Source organism: Oncorhynchus keta, chromosome 28 (assembly GCF_023373465.1).
Source record: "Oncorhynchus keta strain PuntledgeMale-10-30-2019 chromosome 28, Oket_V2, whole genome shotgun sequence".
NCBI lineage: Eukaryota > Metazoa > Chordata > Actinopteri > Salmoniformes > Salmonidae > Oncorhynchus > Oncorhynchus keta.
In genome coordinates, this window is record NC_068448.1 from 60,131,048 (window position 1) to 60,150,352 (window position 19,305).

The 19,305-nt window shown below is 47.6% G+C and overlaps 1 protein-coding gene across 6 annotated transcripts in view; it reads right to left on the reverse strand.

Annotated features, from left to right (window-relative positions):
* Positions 1-19,305, reverse strand: part of col11a1a (collagen, type XI, alpha 1a) — a 96,040-nt gene that overhangs the window by 63,892 nt on the left and 12,843 nt on the right. For 2 of the 6 annotated variants that reach the window (XM_052483363.1, XM_052483359.1), the window contains exons 4-7: positions 17,240-17,402; positions 4,804-4,929; positions 2,514-2,624; positions 1,602-1,712 (exon numbers count right to left, since the gene is read on the reverse strand). In XM_052483363.1, the coding sequence (XP_052339323.1) occupies positions 1,602-1,712; positions 2,514-2,624; positions 4,804-4,929; positions 17,240-17,402 (511 nt within the window). Of the gene's footprint in view, positions 1-1,601; positions 1,713-1,979; positions 2,172-2,513; positions 2,625-4,803; positions 4,930-17,239; positions 17,403-19,305 lie in introns of all 6 variants that reach the window. The other 4 variants (XM_052483365.1, XM_052483360.1, XM_052483362.1 and 1 more) reach the window with 3 other exon arrangements.

The window sequence follows — 19,305 nt, forward strand, 5'->3', positions numbered from 1 at the left end:
TTGTGGATTTCACTAAGGAAGCCAACTAAATGGATGTCATGACACAGGTATCTGAGCTGATAATATCAGACTAAATTTAGTTAGGGAGAACCAGATTTTGGCATGTAGGGGAGAACGGGGGGAAAGGTGATCCAGTGGGCCCAGCTTACTCCATTTTACCCTATGGTCAATTTAAATGATATGCAATCAAGGGCAAGATAACTCAGTGAAATCACATCCATGTGGAACATATTGCTACTGCTGTAACACAGTGCAACAAGTGTCATAATCGGCTGTGAAGATTCCTCTGCTTGGTTGATCATAGTTCTATTGGTGCGATTGGGAGAACTATTCATCAAGAGCTGCGCAGCAGGCTGGCCATCTACGGCTGAACAGAGGTGATTGCTGTGACACCCATATCTCACTGGAGACAGAACACAAACCCCATGTTTAACTCAGCAGAAACTTGATGGCTAGAAGGAGGGGCTTGGTTCTCTTTCACCTACCTACTGTACCATCAATCTCATACAGAAAAGTACACCACTCCTAAAAGTAAAAGGTACATTTTGTCCATGAAGTAAACACCAAATGTGACTTTGACGATTGGATTTAAGATTATTTTGGTTTGTGATGCCTCTGAACGCAGACTGTGCTGCAGTGTATATGGAGAATCCCTTTGTTGGGCCTCTAAACTGACAACATATTGCTTCACTTACACCCTGGGGGGATTCTATTTCACAAAAGGCCTCTAGCAAAGTCTTAGAGCCACACAGACTAAAGAAAACATTTATTTTCTTCTAATCAAAAACGATCATGAAATATATTCCTATCTTATTTCTCCTTTCAGCTGTGACCCAGTTAATTTCACAAATAGTTCTTATTGCTTGTCATATAACTGGCAGTGTGACTATACCAGAATAATATAAATGGCCAAAATACTGTATTTGGAATACCATTATAATACCATTATAATACTATTACCGTCTAATAGATCAATCTATACTGAGGGAGGCAGATAACCGATTATTATTTCAATGTACAAAAATTATCCAGCAATTAATCAGTATCCTGTAAGATGACTGTTGATGAAGTGTAATGCACATACATACATACATACATACATACATACATACATACATACATACATACATACATACATACATACATACATACATACATACATACATACATACATACATACATACATACATACATACATACATACATACATACATATTAGATACGCATGAAACTGCAGCCTTAGCCAGAATTGAATTAAACAACAGAAAGCTACACATGATTTACATGGCAATCCACTGAGGCTACATTATAGGATGCAAAACATACTTACAGGTCAGTGGATAGTACTAAGTGGATTAAATAAAGCCATGAATGACATATTGTTGTAGCGTTCTAATGTTTAATAATATCATCTATCCGACAAAAAAACACAATGTTCAAAACAGAACAATTACATTTGAATTGTTTTGTCTTTGTCATTTCATACCAGATACTTCCTTTGGTAATACGTCTTCCTGGTTTCTTTTACTCCCCAAAAACTGCTCTTTCTTTCTTATAGTAATAAGTAAATAAAAAACTAAATATGAAATGTAAAAAGTTACCTCGTTTGGTCCACTGGTGGCAATGGGAGACTGAGTTTGAGTACCCTCTACAGTTCCGTAGTCAAGCTCACTGTCAGTATACTCAGTGTATTCTCCGTCTACATTGTTTAGCTGAAGTTGTGTCACATCGAAAAGGAAAGGAAAGAAGAAGAAGAAGAAGAAGAACATAGAAGCGGGTTAAAACAGAACGAGCACAACACAAGGTGTTATTCGCTTGGGCCTTTCCAGCTGGCTACAACTCTGCTGGGTCTAGAGAGGCAGTGTAGGAGGGGGGGGGGGGTTAGGTATAGCTTTCAGTCGAGCATCACAGATTTTCCCCAGAAAACGTCAGAGGAAAGATCTGGATGTGATCTGATGTTTCTTCACTGGTACTGTTACCCCTAATACTCTGTATCGGTGTAGTTCCGGCGCGGTAGCTTGGTAGCCATGATAGCCATTCATCTGTCTCTTCTTCTTAGCGACCGCTAACTTTTTAGCTGCAGATTTTTTAGAGGCCTGGAACTTTAGGGGCTTAGACTTAAGGGACTTTCGGGTCCTCTTCTTTTGCATGTAGACACTACGTTTCTTTCTCTGGAAGAAGGTTGTGGTGATAGAAGAACAAGACAACACATAACAACATTGAGAAGTTGAAGAGTTGGGGTTGAAAATAAACAACGACACCAGAAATCGTGGGATATGTTTTCAACCTGAGCTACAAACTGAACATAAGACAAACATTCAAAGCTGGCATTCGCCGTGTGAGAGCAGAGGGCGGGTCTTGGAGCTATGAATACAAGTTTGATTGACACATCAAGGCATACATTAGAACAGTCAACCAGAGAGTTCGGAAAGGGAGGGAGGGCACAATAACTGACATTAAGACACCACAGGACAAATACATTTATTTTTCTGTCTTTTCAGTATTTCATTTACCTGAGGGTCACTACCCGCCTCATACTCGTCTGTTGGAACATTCTCTGTCTCTCCTTCTACTTCAGAGTAATCATAGAACTGAGTGTAATCTAAGTCATCAGCAGTAGTGTACTGAAGGGGGAGAGGGAGAGATGTTAGGATTAGCATGTTAGCATTAGCATTAGCATAACAGAGAACTCCTTTTTGTCCGAAAAAATATGATATACATATAACATGTCCGTCGTGGACATATTATGAATTAAAACTGTCACAAGTTACATTCATTAGATTGCATTATTCATAAAAAAAATATGAATAATATTGTACAAATGTAATAATTAGCGTGGCATATTGTAAGTCATCAAAATATTGTCTCCAACGATATCCTGTGTAGCTTTTCTGCCAATGAAAATCCATGGCTAACGCTTGTTTACAAAGCTGATGTGTAGCTGCACAGCATGAGACAATACTTTGCTATTATAGTAATATAATTTAGGAGCGATAGCTAGCTCTTAAACAATAAATCTGCACGGCGAGGTTAGGGTTAAGCATCAGTTGGCCATTGATCTTTAAAAGGATGGCTAATGCTCCAAACATGGAAATAACCACTAAGAACAGCACATGATGGAAACCACGTGAGAGCTACAGATGTATAAACAGGTGGGGTGTGCAAAAGCTATTAAAAAGCGGAGGTGTACATCAGGGAAAGCCATGAGAACAACACCAGCTGCATGTAATATGGCAGGGCTTGGTTAATGGAGCTTTGCCGTCATAGCAGCAGTTTCAATTCCATCCTATAGCACCTACATCTGAAGCAAAGTAGATTAAAGAGTGGGATTTACTGAACGTGTAACTTCCTGATAGTTCTGATTTCCTTTTCTTTCTCTGTCGTTATATGTGGTTACAATGAGGAGCTGCACGTGTGTCTGGCATGCTCTCGTTAACAGCATCCCCAGTGAACATAATAAAACACTATCATATGACTCAGAGGAAGTGGAAAGTGGAGAAGGGATTTATTAAATGAACAGAGGCAGTAAAACTCTCTCCTCATCCTGGTAGTTATAGGTGGGAAGACTGAACATGTTCAAGTGCGTAATTAATGACGAGCTACGTATACTGACATATACATTTGGAGTAAATTGTGTACTGAATATACATTACATTTTACATTATCTGATGAAACTCATTATTTTGATAACATTGTATATCAAACAGTCAGAGGTTTAACTTGACTGTTTGACATGGGGTTAAAATAATTGCATCCTTCACAGATGAATCAGGGTTAGTCCCCATCCAGCTGCATAGCTGACAATGGGACTGATGAGATGTCTTCCATGGGCTCATAGAAGAGAGAGAAAATAGAGAGAGAGACAGAGAGAGGGGGGGGCAGAGAGAGAGAGAAGGGGGGTGACAAAGAAAGAGAGAGAGGGGGGGAGACAGAGAAAGAGAGAGAGAGAGAGAGAGGCCACATGGAGAATCCCGTCCAGGCGAGTCGGCAGATTTACATCCTGGCACCGCTCAGATAAGACACAAAGAGCAAGGCACTCTGAGTAAATACTGGACCCTCAAGGAGACTGGGGGGGTCATTAATATGTACTGTCAGCAGACTGTTAGAGAGGTATCCCTCCCTCTCCTGTGGTCTCCCCTATTGTTCTACTGTGGGTTTCTAAGTGTTTTTAATAGGTGTATTAATGACTCATGTATTTATCTGTGGATAACACAGATGTCATGTATCGCTTTACAGGACAGTGTTAAGGCACGTGGATGGCTGTGTTCTGTGTTCTGTCCCTGCGGTTTGGCTCTGGTGCTACGGTGGATCTGTGAAACGCATTAGACGAACGAGCCATAGAACTCTCCTCGCCAAAGTGGACACAGACATTGTCGCATTTAAATCATTTCCACTGTGGTACAATTCAAAGAAAAAATACCTGTAAGGAAATTCAAGAGCAAGTACCTCGAGAGTGTTCTGAAAAGATCGTTAGGTGTTGTACTGAGATAAGACCCTCATGGCTGGAGGAGACTTCAATCCCCTCGCTCCTTCCTCTATTGACGTTAAAGGTAAAGGAAGTAAATACTATAGAAATACGGCAATTCATTGACACATCTAATGATGCTCTAAGACGGACTAGTGAGTCTTTGTATGTCCTGTGTGTCTAGGATCTAGGATCTATGATTTGCTGCATAGGGTCCCAGAAGGACCTCAAGAGCTGGCAGTGCCAGAATGGGTCCAGGTGCACTCTTTCACACTGGGGACCTGAAACTGGGACCCCCATAGTGCCCCATCCCATCCTGTGGCCCTCAGCATACTGACCTCGTCCTCGGGCTGCTGGGCCTGCAGGGAGTGCCCGTGGGGAGTTTCACAGTCGGGGCTGTAGTGTTCACAGTAGTCATAAGCTGCTTTAGGATCGGCCACAATCAGCAGCTGCTGGATGTCACCCTGCAGAAAGACAACGAGGAAATGAAGAAGGATGAGGTGTGGGAAAATCCTGTTTACCTCTAACCCTTCCAGTCGGTGAGAGTTAGCAGAGCAGACAAACACAGTATTGTATAGTATGTACCAGAATAACAATCAAAAACATGTCTATCTTTAGTCATTGATTTGATGAATATTGATCCCTGTACTGTTGGGGAAAAACCCACGTTCACATCAGATAAAACAAGGTCATGGCAGGAAGTACAGAGGACAGACACAGAACGTCATAACCATAACGTCAGATAACATTTCATCCCATCACCCCCCTATCGTCTGTGGCAGTGCAGTCTCAAAGTTCTCAGGCTTGCAAAGGGGTAGTAAGGGAAATGGAATGTGATTCTAGCCAACTGGTTAAACAGCTTGACACATACCACAAGACACTCATCCACAGGGCACAGGAAATCGAGTTTAGACACTGGCTGGGTAAGTCAATTATTATTCTTACCACCGGGGTCTACCCAGCCAGGCAGGGAAATCAAACAAACATGTACCATCAGGAAGAGAAAAGGACGAAACACCTGGAATCCATGTGTGCTGTCTGAGCAGCGGGAAGAGCAAAGGTGTGAAGATGGTGCAAAGACAGACAACAGACAGACAACAGACAGAAAGCCACGGATGGAAGTGCAGTATTTACAATCTTGTGTCAGACTGTGATAAACAAAATGTCAGCAGAGAGGCACTGTGCTGTTGTGACAGGGAAAAAAGAACAAAGAGCATTGCAGAGCTCATGAATCTGCTGCTCAACACCAATCCAACGTTTATTGGTAGAGCTAATAAGGGTTGAGGTGGGTGGGTTAGAGGGGGTAGTATACCCCTGGGTACTTGAGGGTACTCAACGTGAGTGAAACCAGATGAACCTTTTAAACTACACCAGTGCCAACGGCCAGGGGCCAGGGCTAAATGTTCATGGCCCAACCTGGTAGCCTCATCTCTGTAGGATCTAAACCAGGTAGTTTTCACCCCCATACCACAAGCCCAGGCTGGAGAGTTAACTATAGCCATAACTATAGCCACAAGGCCACAAGTATAACCAGAGTGGTTGCTGCACGTTACACCTTGGGAGAGTCACAGCACAGTAGCGTCTCAAATGGCACTCTATTCCTTTTATAGTACAGGGCCCTGATCAAAAGTAGTGCACTCAATAGGGAATAGGGTGCCATTTGGGATGCATGCAGCCTGTGTGGTTGTAACAGAACCCGTCATCCCTCGAAATGTCCTCAGGGAAGGCTGAGAATGTTGGGAGGATGTCTAGGTGGTGAAAACACACGCATCTTAAACAGAATAATGGAGGCTGTAAGAATAGAAAGCATAATAGCATAGAATCATCACACTGCACAGAGTGATAAAAAATACTGAAAAGCCTCCATGGTTGGCGAGTTCACTCAAATCACTAGCATGTTTTCTGGCTGCCACAATGACTGACATCATTCCAGAACTGTTTCTAGGTTCTATTCATTCTAGAACTGTCTCTAGGTTCTATTCATTCCAGAACTGTCTCTAGGATCTATTCATTCTAGAACTGTCTCTGGGTTCTATTCATTCCAGAACTGTCTCTAGGATCTATTCAAATCAAATCAAATGTTTTTATATAGCCATTCTTACGTCAGCTGATTTCTCAAAGCTGATATCTCAAAGTGCTGTAGAGAAACCCAGTCTAAAACCCCAAACAGCAGTGTAGAAGCACGAATAGGATCTATTCGTTCCAGAACTGTCTCCAGGATCTATTTGTTCCTGAACTGTCTTTAGGATCTATTAGTTCCAGAACTGTCTCTAGGTTCTATTCATTCCAGAACTATTGCTAGATTTGATTTATTCCAGAATTCTCTACCTTGTATCTGTTCCAGTAGATCTACGGTACATCTATGCTGTATCACTGATCTCCAACAGGGCCGATACAGCCAAAGCACATACAGATCATGTCTCACTCTAGTTTGCATCTTGGCTGCAGTACATCTTGGCTGCATCATCTGAATTCTTCTCAATCGATAATTGCTAACAAACTTTCCTGCACTTATTCACACCTTTGAGGGACAGCTGGAAGGGAACTTGCAGGAGTATAAACTCTCATGCCTGGCAGACGAGTACTGTGCCTAGAGGAAAAGAAGCTGACTGATCCTGTTACGTGCATGTCAGACAGGGTTTCTGCCACACACTATACATGGAATAGCCGCAGAGGTTTGGCAGAGAGACAGAAGGGGAAGGCAGCAGGCTATAACTTGTCGAAAGCTAAGTGGACTGTGGACTGTGTATAGAAAGTGTGTGTGTGTGTGTGTGTGTTTATGTGGGCGCGCATGCGGGTATGCGTGCATGCGTGTCAACCATGTTAACAAAACAGATTTCTGAATCCATGACAGGTATTGTATAAATATCAATATGCCATCTCTCCCTCTGTGTCTCCCCCTCTATCTCTATATATCTTTCTTTCTTTATCTCTCTCTCTCTCTCTCTCTCTCTCTCTCTCTCTCTCTCTCTCTCCCCCTCTATCTCTATATATCTTTCTTTCTTTATCTCTCTCTCTCTCTCTCTCTCTCTCTCTCTCTCTCTCTCTCTCTCTCTCTCTCTCTCTCTCTCTCTCTCTCTCTCTCTCTCTCTCTCTCTCTCTCTCTCTCTCTCTCTCTCTCTCTCTCTCTCTCTCTCTCTCTGTCTCTCTCTCTCTCTCTCTCCCCCTCTATCTCTCTATATCTTTCTCTCTCTGTCTCCCACAATATCTCTCTCTATCTCTCTCTGTCTCCCCCTCCCCCTCTATCTCTCTCTATGTCTCCCCCTCTCTCTCTCTCTCTCCCCCCACTCTCTCTCTGTCTCCCCCCTCCACCTCTATCTCTCTCTCTCTATCTCTCTCTCTGTCCCCCATCTCTCTCTCTCTCTCTCTCTCTCTCTCTCTCTCTCTCTCTCTCTCTCTCTCTCTGTGACAATCCCAGGGTACAATCCATCAACAGCTCATTGTACAACTGCAGTTCCACACTACAGCACATTTTTAAAAAATCTCACTGTAGACCAGGTTGGAATTTAATCAAAATCCCTTTCTCTGGCCCGTACATACTGTAAATCAAAACCAAAACAGACCACCTAATGGACCATATATCTCCAAAGCACCTACTGCCTAAACCAATGAAAATACCATGCCAGAGCCAAACGCATATATTTTTATAAGCCACGTTTAAGTTGATCACCTGTGATCACAGGCCACCTATTTCACACAATCCTTGTGCCAAGGAGTCTGGAGGACTGAAGGAGGAGTGGGGGGATGGAGAGATGAGGGAGGGAGGGGTGTATAGGTGAAGGGGTGGAGGGGTGAGGGAGGGGTGGAGGGATGAGGGAGGGGTGGAGGGATCAGGGAGGGGTGGATAGGTGAAGGGGTGAGGGAGGGGTGGAGGGATGAGGGAGGGGTGGATAGGTGAAGGGGTGGAGGGGTGGTGGGATGGAGGGACGAGGGAGGGGTGGATAGGTGAGTGAGGGTTGGATAGGTGAAGGGGTGAGGAAGGGGTGGAGTGGTGAGGGAGGGGTGGATAGGTGAAGGGGTGGAGGGGTGAGGGAGGGGTGGAGGGATGAGGGAGGGGTGGATATGTGAAGGGGTGGAGGGGTGAGGGAGGGGTGGAGGGATGAGGGAGGGGTGGATAGGTGAAGGGGTGAGGGAGGGGTGGAGTGGTGAGAGAGGAAGGGGTGGATAGGTGAAGGGGTGCAGGGATGAGGGAGGGGTGGATAGGTGAAGGGGTGAGGGAGGGGTGGAGTGGTGAGGGAGGAAGGGGTGGATAGGTGAAGGGGTGCAGGGATGAGGGAGGGGTGGATAGGTGCAGGGATGAGGGAGGGGTGGATAGGTGAAGGGGTGAGGGAGGGGTGGAGTGGTGAGGGAGGAAGGGGTGGATAGGTGAAGGGGTGCAGGGGTGAGGGAGGGGTGGATAGGTGAAGGGGTGAGGGAGGGGTGGAGTGGTGAGGGAGGAAGGGGTGGATAGGTGAAGGGGTGCAGGGATGAGGGAGGGGTGGATAGGTGCAGGGATGAGGGAGGGGTGGATAGGTGAAGGGGTGAGGGAGGGGTGGAGTGGTGAGGGAGGAAGGGGTGGATAGGTGAAGGGGTGCAGGGGTGAGGGAGGGGTGGATAGGTGAAGGGGTGAGGGAGAGGTGGAGGTGTGAAGGGGTGGAGGGGTGGAGGGGTAAGGAGAACACAGGAGAGACCAAGCTGAGATCAAGCTGTGGTCTGAGTTAAATTGACATGCATTACCTCCTTTGTCACCCACACACGAAAAGAGTGTGGCTGAACCCTGCCTATAGTCAGCTTTCATTAGGATATGCCTGAGAAATGGTCGTCTGTACACAAACATGGACCAGAGACACTGAGACACCAAGTCCTGGACCAGACTGGGGACAGACAGACACAGGAGCAGAGACGGAGACAGCCAAGGCCCAGACTGGGCCAGAGACACGGGATCAAGAAAGGACTGTATGACTTCTGTTTCTCACAGGTACAGTACAAGAGATCAGAGAACTTGCAGGGACATGAATTCAACTTTGTTGTATTTGGCACTGTCATAATACAATTGAAGTAATTAAAGTCTACAAATTATATATGTTTGGAAAGTGGGTAAGAAACATTTATCATTTTTAGACAATGAGACAAAGACAAGTGTTCGTAACGTGAACAAGGGAAGAATTAATAAGAGGTTAAGGGATTAAGGGACAGAGTGGGAGTTGAAATATATACATGTATATATATAGAGAGAAGGGGGAGAGGGGGGGAGTGAGTGAGTGAGTGAGTGAGTGAGTGAGTGAGTGAGTGAGTGAGTGAGTGAGTGAGTGAGTGAGTGAGTGAGTGAGTGAGTGAGTGAGTGAGTGAGTGAGTGAGTGAGTGAGTGAGTGAGTGAGTGAGTGAGTGAGTGAGAGAGAGAGAGAGAGAGAGAGAGAGAGAGAGAGAGAGAGAGAGAGAGAGAGAGAGAGAGAGAGAGAGAGAGAGAGAGAGAATAAAGCTCTTCGAATTGAATTGAACTGAAAGAGAGAGAGATCTTTTTCAAGGGCAGAGATTAAGATGCTAAAGAGACAGCAAAGAAGCGTACATAAACGAGACACTGAAAACTACCGTGAATTTATGAATGACAACCAGACCTACGGTGTCTCACGTTGTCTTAGTCTAAAGAACCTGCTTCCCTAAACCAATGACGTGGTTCACCATTCTTAAATAGAGACAGCCATCCAAGTTACAACTTGACCTCGTCGTGACCGCAGGGAACCATAAGATATAAATACATCATGTGTCAAGAGGTCAAAGGTAAAAGCAGGGCATTACGCTAAAGACACCCACCATAATATCACTGAGTCTAAGGGCGTGTCGATAGTAAAGAATGTCTAACATCCAGTCTGAAACCAATCATGTTTCAAACAGTAAGAGTAATAGTGGATAACATTTCATTGCCTGTTGGGTTCTGGAAGTTAAAAGCCAACATGACATATGATAAGTAAGGCTCCCTGGTTACTAAGTGTTTAGCTCTATGCCATTGTTGTTAAAAACACAAATCCTCTCTCTCTCTCTCTCTCTCTCTCTCTCTCTCTCTCTCTCTCTCTCTCTCTCTCTCTCTCTCTCTCTCTCTTTCTCTCTGTCTCTGTCACTATCTCCCTGTCTCACACTGTCTCTCTGTCTGTCTGTCTCTCTCTCACTCTGTCTCGTTCAATCTCTCTCTCTCGTTCTCTCTCTCTCACACACTATATTTGCATAGTGTACATGTTTAATTACAGAGTGAAGCAAGATGGGAGCAGCAACACTGCCCAGATCAAAACAAAAGGAGTTGTCATGTGACCTTTGATGTACCCTTGCCCTGGGCAACAAAACACACACCCGACCCAGTTAACCACTACACACCCACCCACACAATCCCACCAAACACATCCTCTTAACGGACCAGAGACGGGGGGGGGGGCACACCGGAAACGTTTGATTAAACTATCCAATTATTTAAAGGAATCGATCTAACAGTTGCAGATTGCTATATAAGGTCAACAGAAGCAGAAGATAAAGGCAGATATCAAAAACAGCTCTTGTTAGAGATACAAGGAAAGGAGAGAGAGGTTTATTTTGTGAGGTGTAAGTGAAGACAGAGAAGCGAACAGACAGTTAGCTAATTCACTTCAACAGCACTTAACCTCGACGTGACTTTACCTCAGAAACACGTCCAAACTTCGTTTTTTCAGACCCTCGCCCCCTTCATCTAATCTTGTCAGTGAACTCACGTAACCTCCCCATCCCTTACAACCTGCACGTTTCTCTCACAGTCCCGGAAAAGTAACAACCAGCGGACAGAACAGTCAGTGGGCCACCTTCATACCGTCCTACAGGGACACATTAAGCGGGGAGGAATTTTGGACTGTCAGGAACAGAGGATACAGGAGAGAGGGGAGGGGGGGGATGAGGAGGAGGGGAGGGGTGGGGGGTATACAGGGCTAGAGTCTGTGCCGCTGACGGGTAATGTCAGCCCGGGATGAATAGACGGTCTCATGGCGGTGGCTCAGTAAGGGGGCCGGAGAAGGAGGGAAGGAGGGAAGGAGGGGAGGAGGTGGGGAAGAAGGGAACAGGGGGTGAGGAAGGTCTGAAGGGGCAATGAAAGGCTCTCATTCATCCACTCAGTCCTGTATGGCTAACTGAACCCTTCAGACGCCGTGAAGCAGGTATCATAGGCTAACAGCAGCATATTGTAGAGTTAAGCCGATTTACAAGGAACATTCTAAGTTCAAAGTATGAGCTAGGGACATAACGACGTGTGTGCATTTAATGTGTCATTTGCATAATAGGTTATAAATGGTCCGGTTTAAAATATTATGACTTTAGCTTTTGGTTTCTTAGTTTTCTCCCTCCTTCCACACACAGAATACTCCGGTATTTCCTCTGCACATATCCCAGAATACAACACTGTGAAGCTAGGTGATTACTACGCATAGACAACAGATAGAAGTTCTGTTCCAGACTCTGTTACCTTGGTCTTATGGGTCTCATCCCGAGCCATTCCACTGGGCAACTTCTCATCGGAACCACTATATTTCATACAGCTGCCAGCTTCTGGGCCAGCTAATACATCTCATCGAAACTGACAGGGAAAATAAAGGCAGAGGGACTTTCAATGCTGTTCATGTTGGGCTGAATGAAATATTTCAAGCTGATACTGTAGTTATGGTCTATTGAAAACATGAAACAAATGGAATAGTTTAGTGTGAACTGCAATGCAACTAGGATACACTCACACCACATGTAAAATGAACAGCAAATGTGCTATGACCACACTTTGCTATTACTCCATCAAAGTTAATATCAGCACCCTAAAACAGTTCATATACAAGGCGACACTCCGATAATCACACAGCAAGCCACATTTCAACACACAATGCAACAACGTGACCACTGAGGCTCCCTCCACACCGCACCACACACCAAATCACCGGGGTGATGACACGGCACTATGTGAAATGGCTTTCAAGAGCCAGTAGCAGCAGCCGAGTCAGCCCACAGTCAGGGTTAGGTTAGGGTTAGAGCCAGCAGCAGTCAGCCCACAGTCAGGGTTAGGGTTAGAACCAGCAGCAGTCAGCCCACAGTCAGGGTTAGGTTAGAGGCAACAGCAGTCAGCCCACAGTCAGGGTTAGGGTTAGAGCCAGCAGCAGTCAGCCCACAGTCAGGGTTAGGTTAGAGGCAGCAGCAGTCAGCCCACAGTCAGGGTTAGGTTAGAGCCAGCAGCAGTCAGCCCACAGTCAGGGTTAGGGTTAGAGGCAGCAGCAGTCAGCCCACAGTCAGGGTTAGGGTTAGAGCCAGCAGCAGTCAGCCCACAGTCAGGGTTAGGGTTAGAACCAGCAGCAGTCAGCCCACAGTCAGGGTTAGGTTAGAGGCAGCAGCAGTCAGCCCACAGTCAGGGTTAGGTTAGAGCCAGCAGCAGTCAGCCCACAGTCAGGGTTAGGGTTAGAGCCAGCAGCAGTCAGCCCACAGTCAGGGTTAGGTTAGAGGCAGCAGCAGTCAGCCCACAGTCAGGGTTAGGGTTAGAGCCAGTAGCAGTCAGCCCACAGTCAGGGTTAGGTTAGAGGCAGCAGCAGTCAGCCCACAGTCAGGGTTAGGTTAGAGCCAGCAGCAGTCAGCCCACAGTCAGGGTTAGGGTTAGAGGCAGCAGCAGTCAGCCCACCTTCAGGGTTAGGTTAGAGCCAGCAGCAGTCAGCCCACAGTCAGAGTTAGGGTTAGAGCCAGCAGCAGTCAGCCCTCAGTCAGGGTTAGGGTTAGAGCCAGCAGCAGTCAGCCCACAGTCAGGGTTAGGGTTAGAGCCAGCAGCAGTCAGCCCACAGTCAGAGTTAGGGTTAGAGCCAGCAGCAGTCAGCCCACAGTCAGGGTTAGGTTAGAGCCAGCAGCATTCAGCCCACAGTCAGAGTTAGGGTTAGAGGCAGCAGCAGTCAGCCCTCAGTCAGGGTTAGGGTTAGAGCCAGCAGCAGTCAGCCCACAGTCAGAGTTAGGGTTAGAGCCAGCAGCAGTCAGCCCTCAGTCAGGGTTAGGTTAGGGTTAGAGCCAGCAGCAGAGTCGATCAGCCAACGGCCAGGGTTATTAGGGTTATTAGGGTTATGGTTAGAGCCAGCAGTAGAGTCGATCAGCCCACAGCCAGGGTTATTAGGGTTATGGTTAGAGCCAGCAGCAGAGTCGATCAGCCCACAACCAGGGTTATTAGGGTTATGGTTAGAGCCAGCAGCAGAGTCGATCAGCCAACGGCCAGGGTTATTAGGGTTATGGTTAGAGCCAGCAGCAGAGTCGATCAGCCCACAACCAGGGTTATTAGGGTTATGGTTAGAGCCAGCAGCAGAGTCGATCAGCCAACGGCCAGGGTTATTAGGGTTATGGTTAGAGCCAGCAGCAGAGTCGATCAGCCCACAGCCAGGGTTATTAGGGTTATTAGGGTTATGGTTAGAGCCAGCAGTAGAGTTGATCAGCCAACGGCCAGGGTTATTAGGGTTATGGTTAGAGCCAGCAGCAGAGTCGATCAGCCCACAACCAGGGTTACTAGGGTTATGGTTAGAGCCAGCAGCAGAGTCGATCAGCCAACGGCCAGGGTTATTAGGGTTATGGTTAGAGCCAGCAGCAGAGTCGATCAGCCAACGGCCAGGGTTATTAGGGTTATGGTTAGAGCCAGCAGCAGAGTCGATCAGCCCACAACCAGGGTTAGGCAGGGCCAGAGAATGATGAGGAGTCAATCCCCAACCACCCAGCCCCCCATAAACAAACACACTCTCTCACAGGCAAACACAGCCCTGTCCTCTGCATTCACACCACAGGGGTGACCTTTACCCCCTACACAGACACCATGTGTTTCAATTTATCTCACGTGACAATCAGCCCATTGTCAGACATTATTTACATCCTAACTCACTCTGATCCAATACCGTCCACCTCTGCCTGAACTGCAGGGACCCGGACAGAGATAACACACACATCACTAAAGGGAGACGTGATGAAGTCAGAGAAACACTAAAACATTCTAACGATAATCACCTTAACTAGCGTGAGTCAATGTCGTGCCATACCGCTAAAACTTCCACAATTGAAGTTCTTTCAGGAAACATAAAGTTACGTAAACTCAACATAGTGCTCAGGTTTCTCTTTTCTAGCCAAAAAAAACAACAAACTAAAACATGAAACACTCCTCTTTTAACCACCAAAAACACTTTACTACGCTTTACTAAGCAACAACATTTCCCTCACAGCTTCAGCGCCCATTTGAAGTTCCCTCCAAATGAAAAGCACCTGCAGTAGACAACCAAACATTCCTACAGTCCAGTGTTGTGTGTTCAGTGAACCCATCACCCCTGAAGTTGCACTCTGTCAAACAGTAGGGTTAGGGTTAGATCTTTAATTGCACACTATAGGAGACGCTTCAATGTAGATGAGAATGTAGCCTAGTAGCCTACCAGAGGTTTAATACGAGGCTACTTACACTACATGACCAAAAGTATGTGGACACCTGCTCGTCGAACATCTCATTCCAAAATCAAGGGTATTAATCTGGAGTTGTTTCCCCCTTTGATGCTATAACAGCCTCCACTCTTCTGGGTAGGCTTTCCACTAGATGTTGGAACATTGCTGCGGGGACTTGCTTCCATTCAGCCACAAGAGCATTGGTGAGGTCGGCCACTGATGTTGGGAGATTAGGTCTGGCTTGCAGTCGGCGTTCCAATTCATCCCAAAGGTGTTCGATAGAGCTGAGGTCAGGACTCTGTGCAGGTCAGTCAAGTTCTTCCACACCAATATTTACAAATCATTTCTGTATGGACCTTGCTTTGTGCACAAGGACATTGTCATACTGGAACAGGAAACGGCCTTCCCCAAACTTTTGCCACAAAGTTGTAACTACAGAATCGTCTAGAATGTCATTATATACTGTAGCATTAAGATTTCCCTTTACTGGAACTAAGGGGCCTAGCCCAAACCATGAAAACAGCCCCAGACCATTATTCCTCCTCCACCAAACTTTACAGTTGGCACGATGCATTGGTGCAGGTAGCGTTCTCCTGGCTTCCACCAAACCCAGATTCATCAGTCAGAATGCCAAATGGTGAAGCGTGATTCATCACTCGAGAGAATGTGTTTCCACTGCTCCAGAGGTGGCGAGCTTTACATCACTCCAGCCAACGCTTCGCACTGCGCACTGTGATCTTAGGCTTGTGTGCGGCTCCTCGGCCATGGAATCCCATTGTGTGAAGCTCCCGACGAACAGTTCTTGTACTGAAGTTGATTTCAGAGGCAGTTTGTAACTCTGTAGTGAGTGTGGCAACCAAGGACAGACTATTTTTTACGCTGCAGCTCTAACAGAGCAGAAATATGACAAACTGACTTGTTGGAAAGGTGGCATCCTATGATGGTGCCATGTTGAAAGTAACTGAGCTCTTCAGTAAGTCCAGTCTACTGCCAATGTTCATTGCATGGCTGTGTACTCGATTTTATACACCTGTCAGCAACGGGTCTGGCTGAAGTAGACAAATCCACTAATTTGAAGGGGTGTACTTTCGTATATTTAGTTGTATGTCTAATGACTGAAGCCATAGACAGACCGCTGTTCATCTGGAACTGGCCTTTGTGTTATGATCATCATGAAGCTAAATGACATCCAATGTCTCCTTCTGCTAGTAGAACTATCTGGCTTGGTCCTTTGTAAGGTGTCTAACAGTGTTGAATGTACAGTATTCCTGAACCCACATAAGGCAGACAGACATTGAGCAGACTGGTCTAATTACCACCACATTCCTCCAGGTTCCTCCAGGTTACATCAAAGGAGAGTAACAATACATTGTGTACCAAAATGGCACCCTATTCCCTATATTGTGCACTTCTTTTGACCAGGGCCCAGGTGAAAAGTAGTGCACTACATAGGGAATAGGGTGCTATTTGGGGCACACACACACATGGTCAAGGAGGCGAGCACTCCACGCTCCTTTTCTCACACAGCAGAGCAGCAAGAGCGGAGAGCTCGCTACACATAACAGAGGAAAGCTGTGGCTGATTAGCACAATGCCGTCTGTACAGACGCCGTTCCTCCAAAGTCATAAAGAAACAACCGTGTTTGATCATGGACACGTTTTGTACTGTCAATCGTTTTAGATTAAAGCATCTGTTAATGGTTGTCGTTGTTTGATGTACTGTACAATCAAACATGATGTTTGAAATGTTTCTTGCATTCCAAATCAACGGGCGACAAACATTAGTCATTTGTTACGTTGGTTGGATTTTGAAGACACCGCATCGTTTAAAAGAACTTCAACTGTCAATGCATGCTTTTTTCTTTTAAGGTAAAACATGAACACCCTTGGTGCAATTAATGAATGTATATCACGCAGCCTCCTGCATGCTGGTCTCTCCTTCAAGACCCTTTCAAAGAGTAATCAAGACACACACAGGCGGAGTATCTTCCTCTCTGATTTTGCAATGTGATGAAATATCAACAACAATGAACTGATTATATGATACATGGACACCAATGATTCTGTTTGTCTCCAAAGCTTGGGTCAATAAGGACAAAGACAGTTGGATCTCTCTCAAATATATCATGGCCCAGTGTACACTGTAACATACATCCGCATGGTCGTATTCACAAGAAATCAAATTGAAGAAAGCAGATTGGAATGGGGAGGGACTACCTGAACTTGTCTAATAAGAAACTCACATTTTTTGTTGCAAAACATTTTGTTGTGGCATGCTACGGTGTGCAGTAATGAATACGGCCCATGTTACACCAACCAATCAGAATGTACAGTACAGGCTTATCCAACAGCATGTGTTTACCTGAAAGACTTCCTCGTCAAGGATCCTGGTTCCGAACACAGTGATCCCGTTGGTGTTAATAGAGGCACGGTCACTCCTGAGGAGGGGTTTGGTGATCTTCTGTTTACAATCCACGATGATGGTGACCGTCTTCTTCTCCACACTGATGGCCACACGATGCCACCTGTTAGAGGGAACAACAGAAACAAGATATGTGGTGAGAGATGTTCAGATTAGACCTCTGCAAAAACCTACCCTGAACGTTGAGCTCACCAAGTCAAACAGTGGAGTTGTTTGTAGCGTTTAGCCAGGCTAACAAAAACCTCCACAAACAGACAGACCATTGCTTGTGTCTCAAATGGAACCCTATTCCTATATGTTGTAGTGGACTACTATTTACCAGGTTCCATAGTCTAAAGTAGTGCACTATATAGGGAAAAGGGTGCCATTTGAGAGACATACAAAGGGTTAACTGGGATGGTCACGCGTAAGCCCAACACCTCCCAAAGCCCCCTTCAGGACAGTTTGCCACCGGCAGCACTTGGGCTATTACATTCCAGCTCAGGCCATGCAGCCAGGCCATGCAGCCAGGCCATGCAGCCAGGCCATGCAGCCAGGCCATGCAGCCAGGCCAGGCAGCCCAGGCCAGGCAACCAGGCCATGCAGCCAGGCCATGAAGCCAGGCCATGCAGCCAGGCCATGCAGGAGGGCCATGCAGCCAGGCCATGCAGCCAGGCCATGCAGCCAGGCCATGCAGCCAGGCCATGAAGCCAGGCCATGCAGCAGGGCCAGGCAGCCAGGCCATGCAGCCAGGCCATGCAGCCAGGCCATGCAGCCAGGCCAGGCAGCCAGGCCATGCAGCCAGGCCATGCAGGAGGCCATGCAGCCAGGCCATGCAGCCAGGCCATGCAGCCAGGCCATGCAGCCAGGCCATGCAGCCAGGCCATGCAGCCAGGCCATGCAGCCAGGCCATGCAGCAGGGCCATGCAGCCAGGCCATGCAGCCAGGCCATGCAGCCAGGCCAGGCAGCCAGGCCATGCAGCCAGGCCATGCAGCCAGGCCAGGCAGCCCAGGCCATGCAGCCAGGCCATGCAGCCAGGCCAGGCAGCCAGGCCATGCAGCCAGGCCATGCAGCCAGGCCATGCAGCCAGGCCATGCAGCCAGGCCAGGCAGCCAGGCCAGGCAGCCAGGCCATGCAGCCAGGCCAGGCAGCCCAGGCCATGCAGCCAGGCCAGGCAGCCAGGCCATGCAGCCAGGCCAGGCAGCCAGGCCATGCAAGCCAGGCCATGCAGCCAGGCCATGAAGCCAGGCCATGAAGCCAGGCCATGCAGCCAGGCCATGCAGCCAGGCCATGAAGCCAGGCCATGCAGCCAGGCCATGAAGCCAGGCCATGCAGCCAGGCCATGCAGCCAGGCCATGCAGCCAGGCCATGAAGCCAGGCCATGCAGCCAGGCCATGAAGCCAGGCCATGAAGCCAGGCCATGCAGCAGGGCCATGCAGCCAGGCCATGAAGCCAGGCCATGAAGCCAGGCCATGCAGCCAGGCCATGCAGCCAGGCCATGCAGCCAGGCCATGCAGCCAGGCCATGAAGCCAGGCCATGAAGCCAGGCCATGAAGCCAGGCCATGCAGCCAGGCCATGCAGCCAGGCCATGAAGCCAGGCCATGAAGCCAGGCCATGCAGCCAGGCCATGCAGCCAGGCCATGCAGCCAGGCCAGGCAGCCAGGCCATGCAGCCAGGCCATGCAGCCAGGCCATGCAGCCAGGCCATGCAGCCAGGCCATGCAGGAGGGCCATGCAGCCAGGCCATGAAGCCAGGCCATGCAGCCAGGCCAGGCAGCCAGGCCATGCAGCCAGGCCATGCAGCCAGGCCATGCAGCCAGGCCATGCAGCCAGGCCATGCAGGAGGGCCATGCAGCCAGGCCATGAAACCAGGCCATGAAGGAGGGCCATGCAGCCAGGCCATGCAGGAGGGCCATGCAGCCAGGCCATGCAGGAGGGCCATGCAGCCAGGCCATGCAGCCAGGCCAGGCAGCGGAGCACATTTTTGCCCCCACACTCTGGCCCTGTTTAACACGGGATTATACTC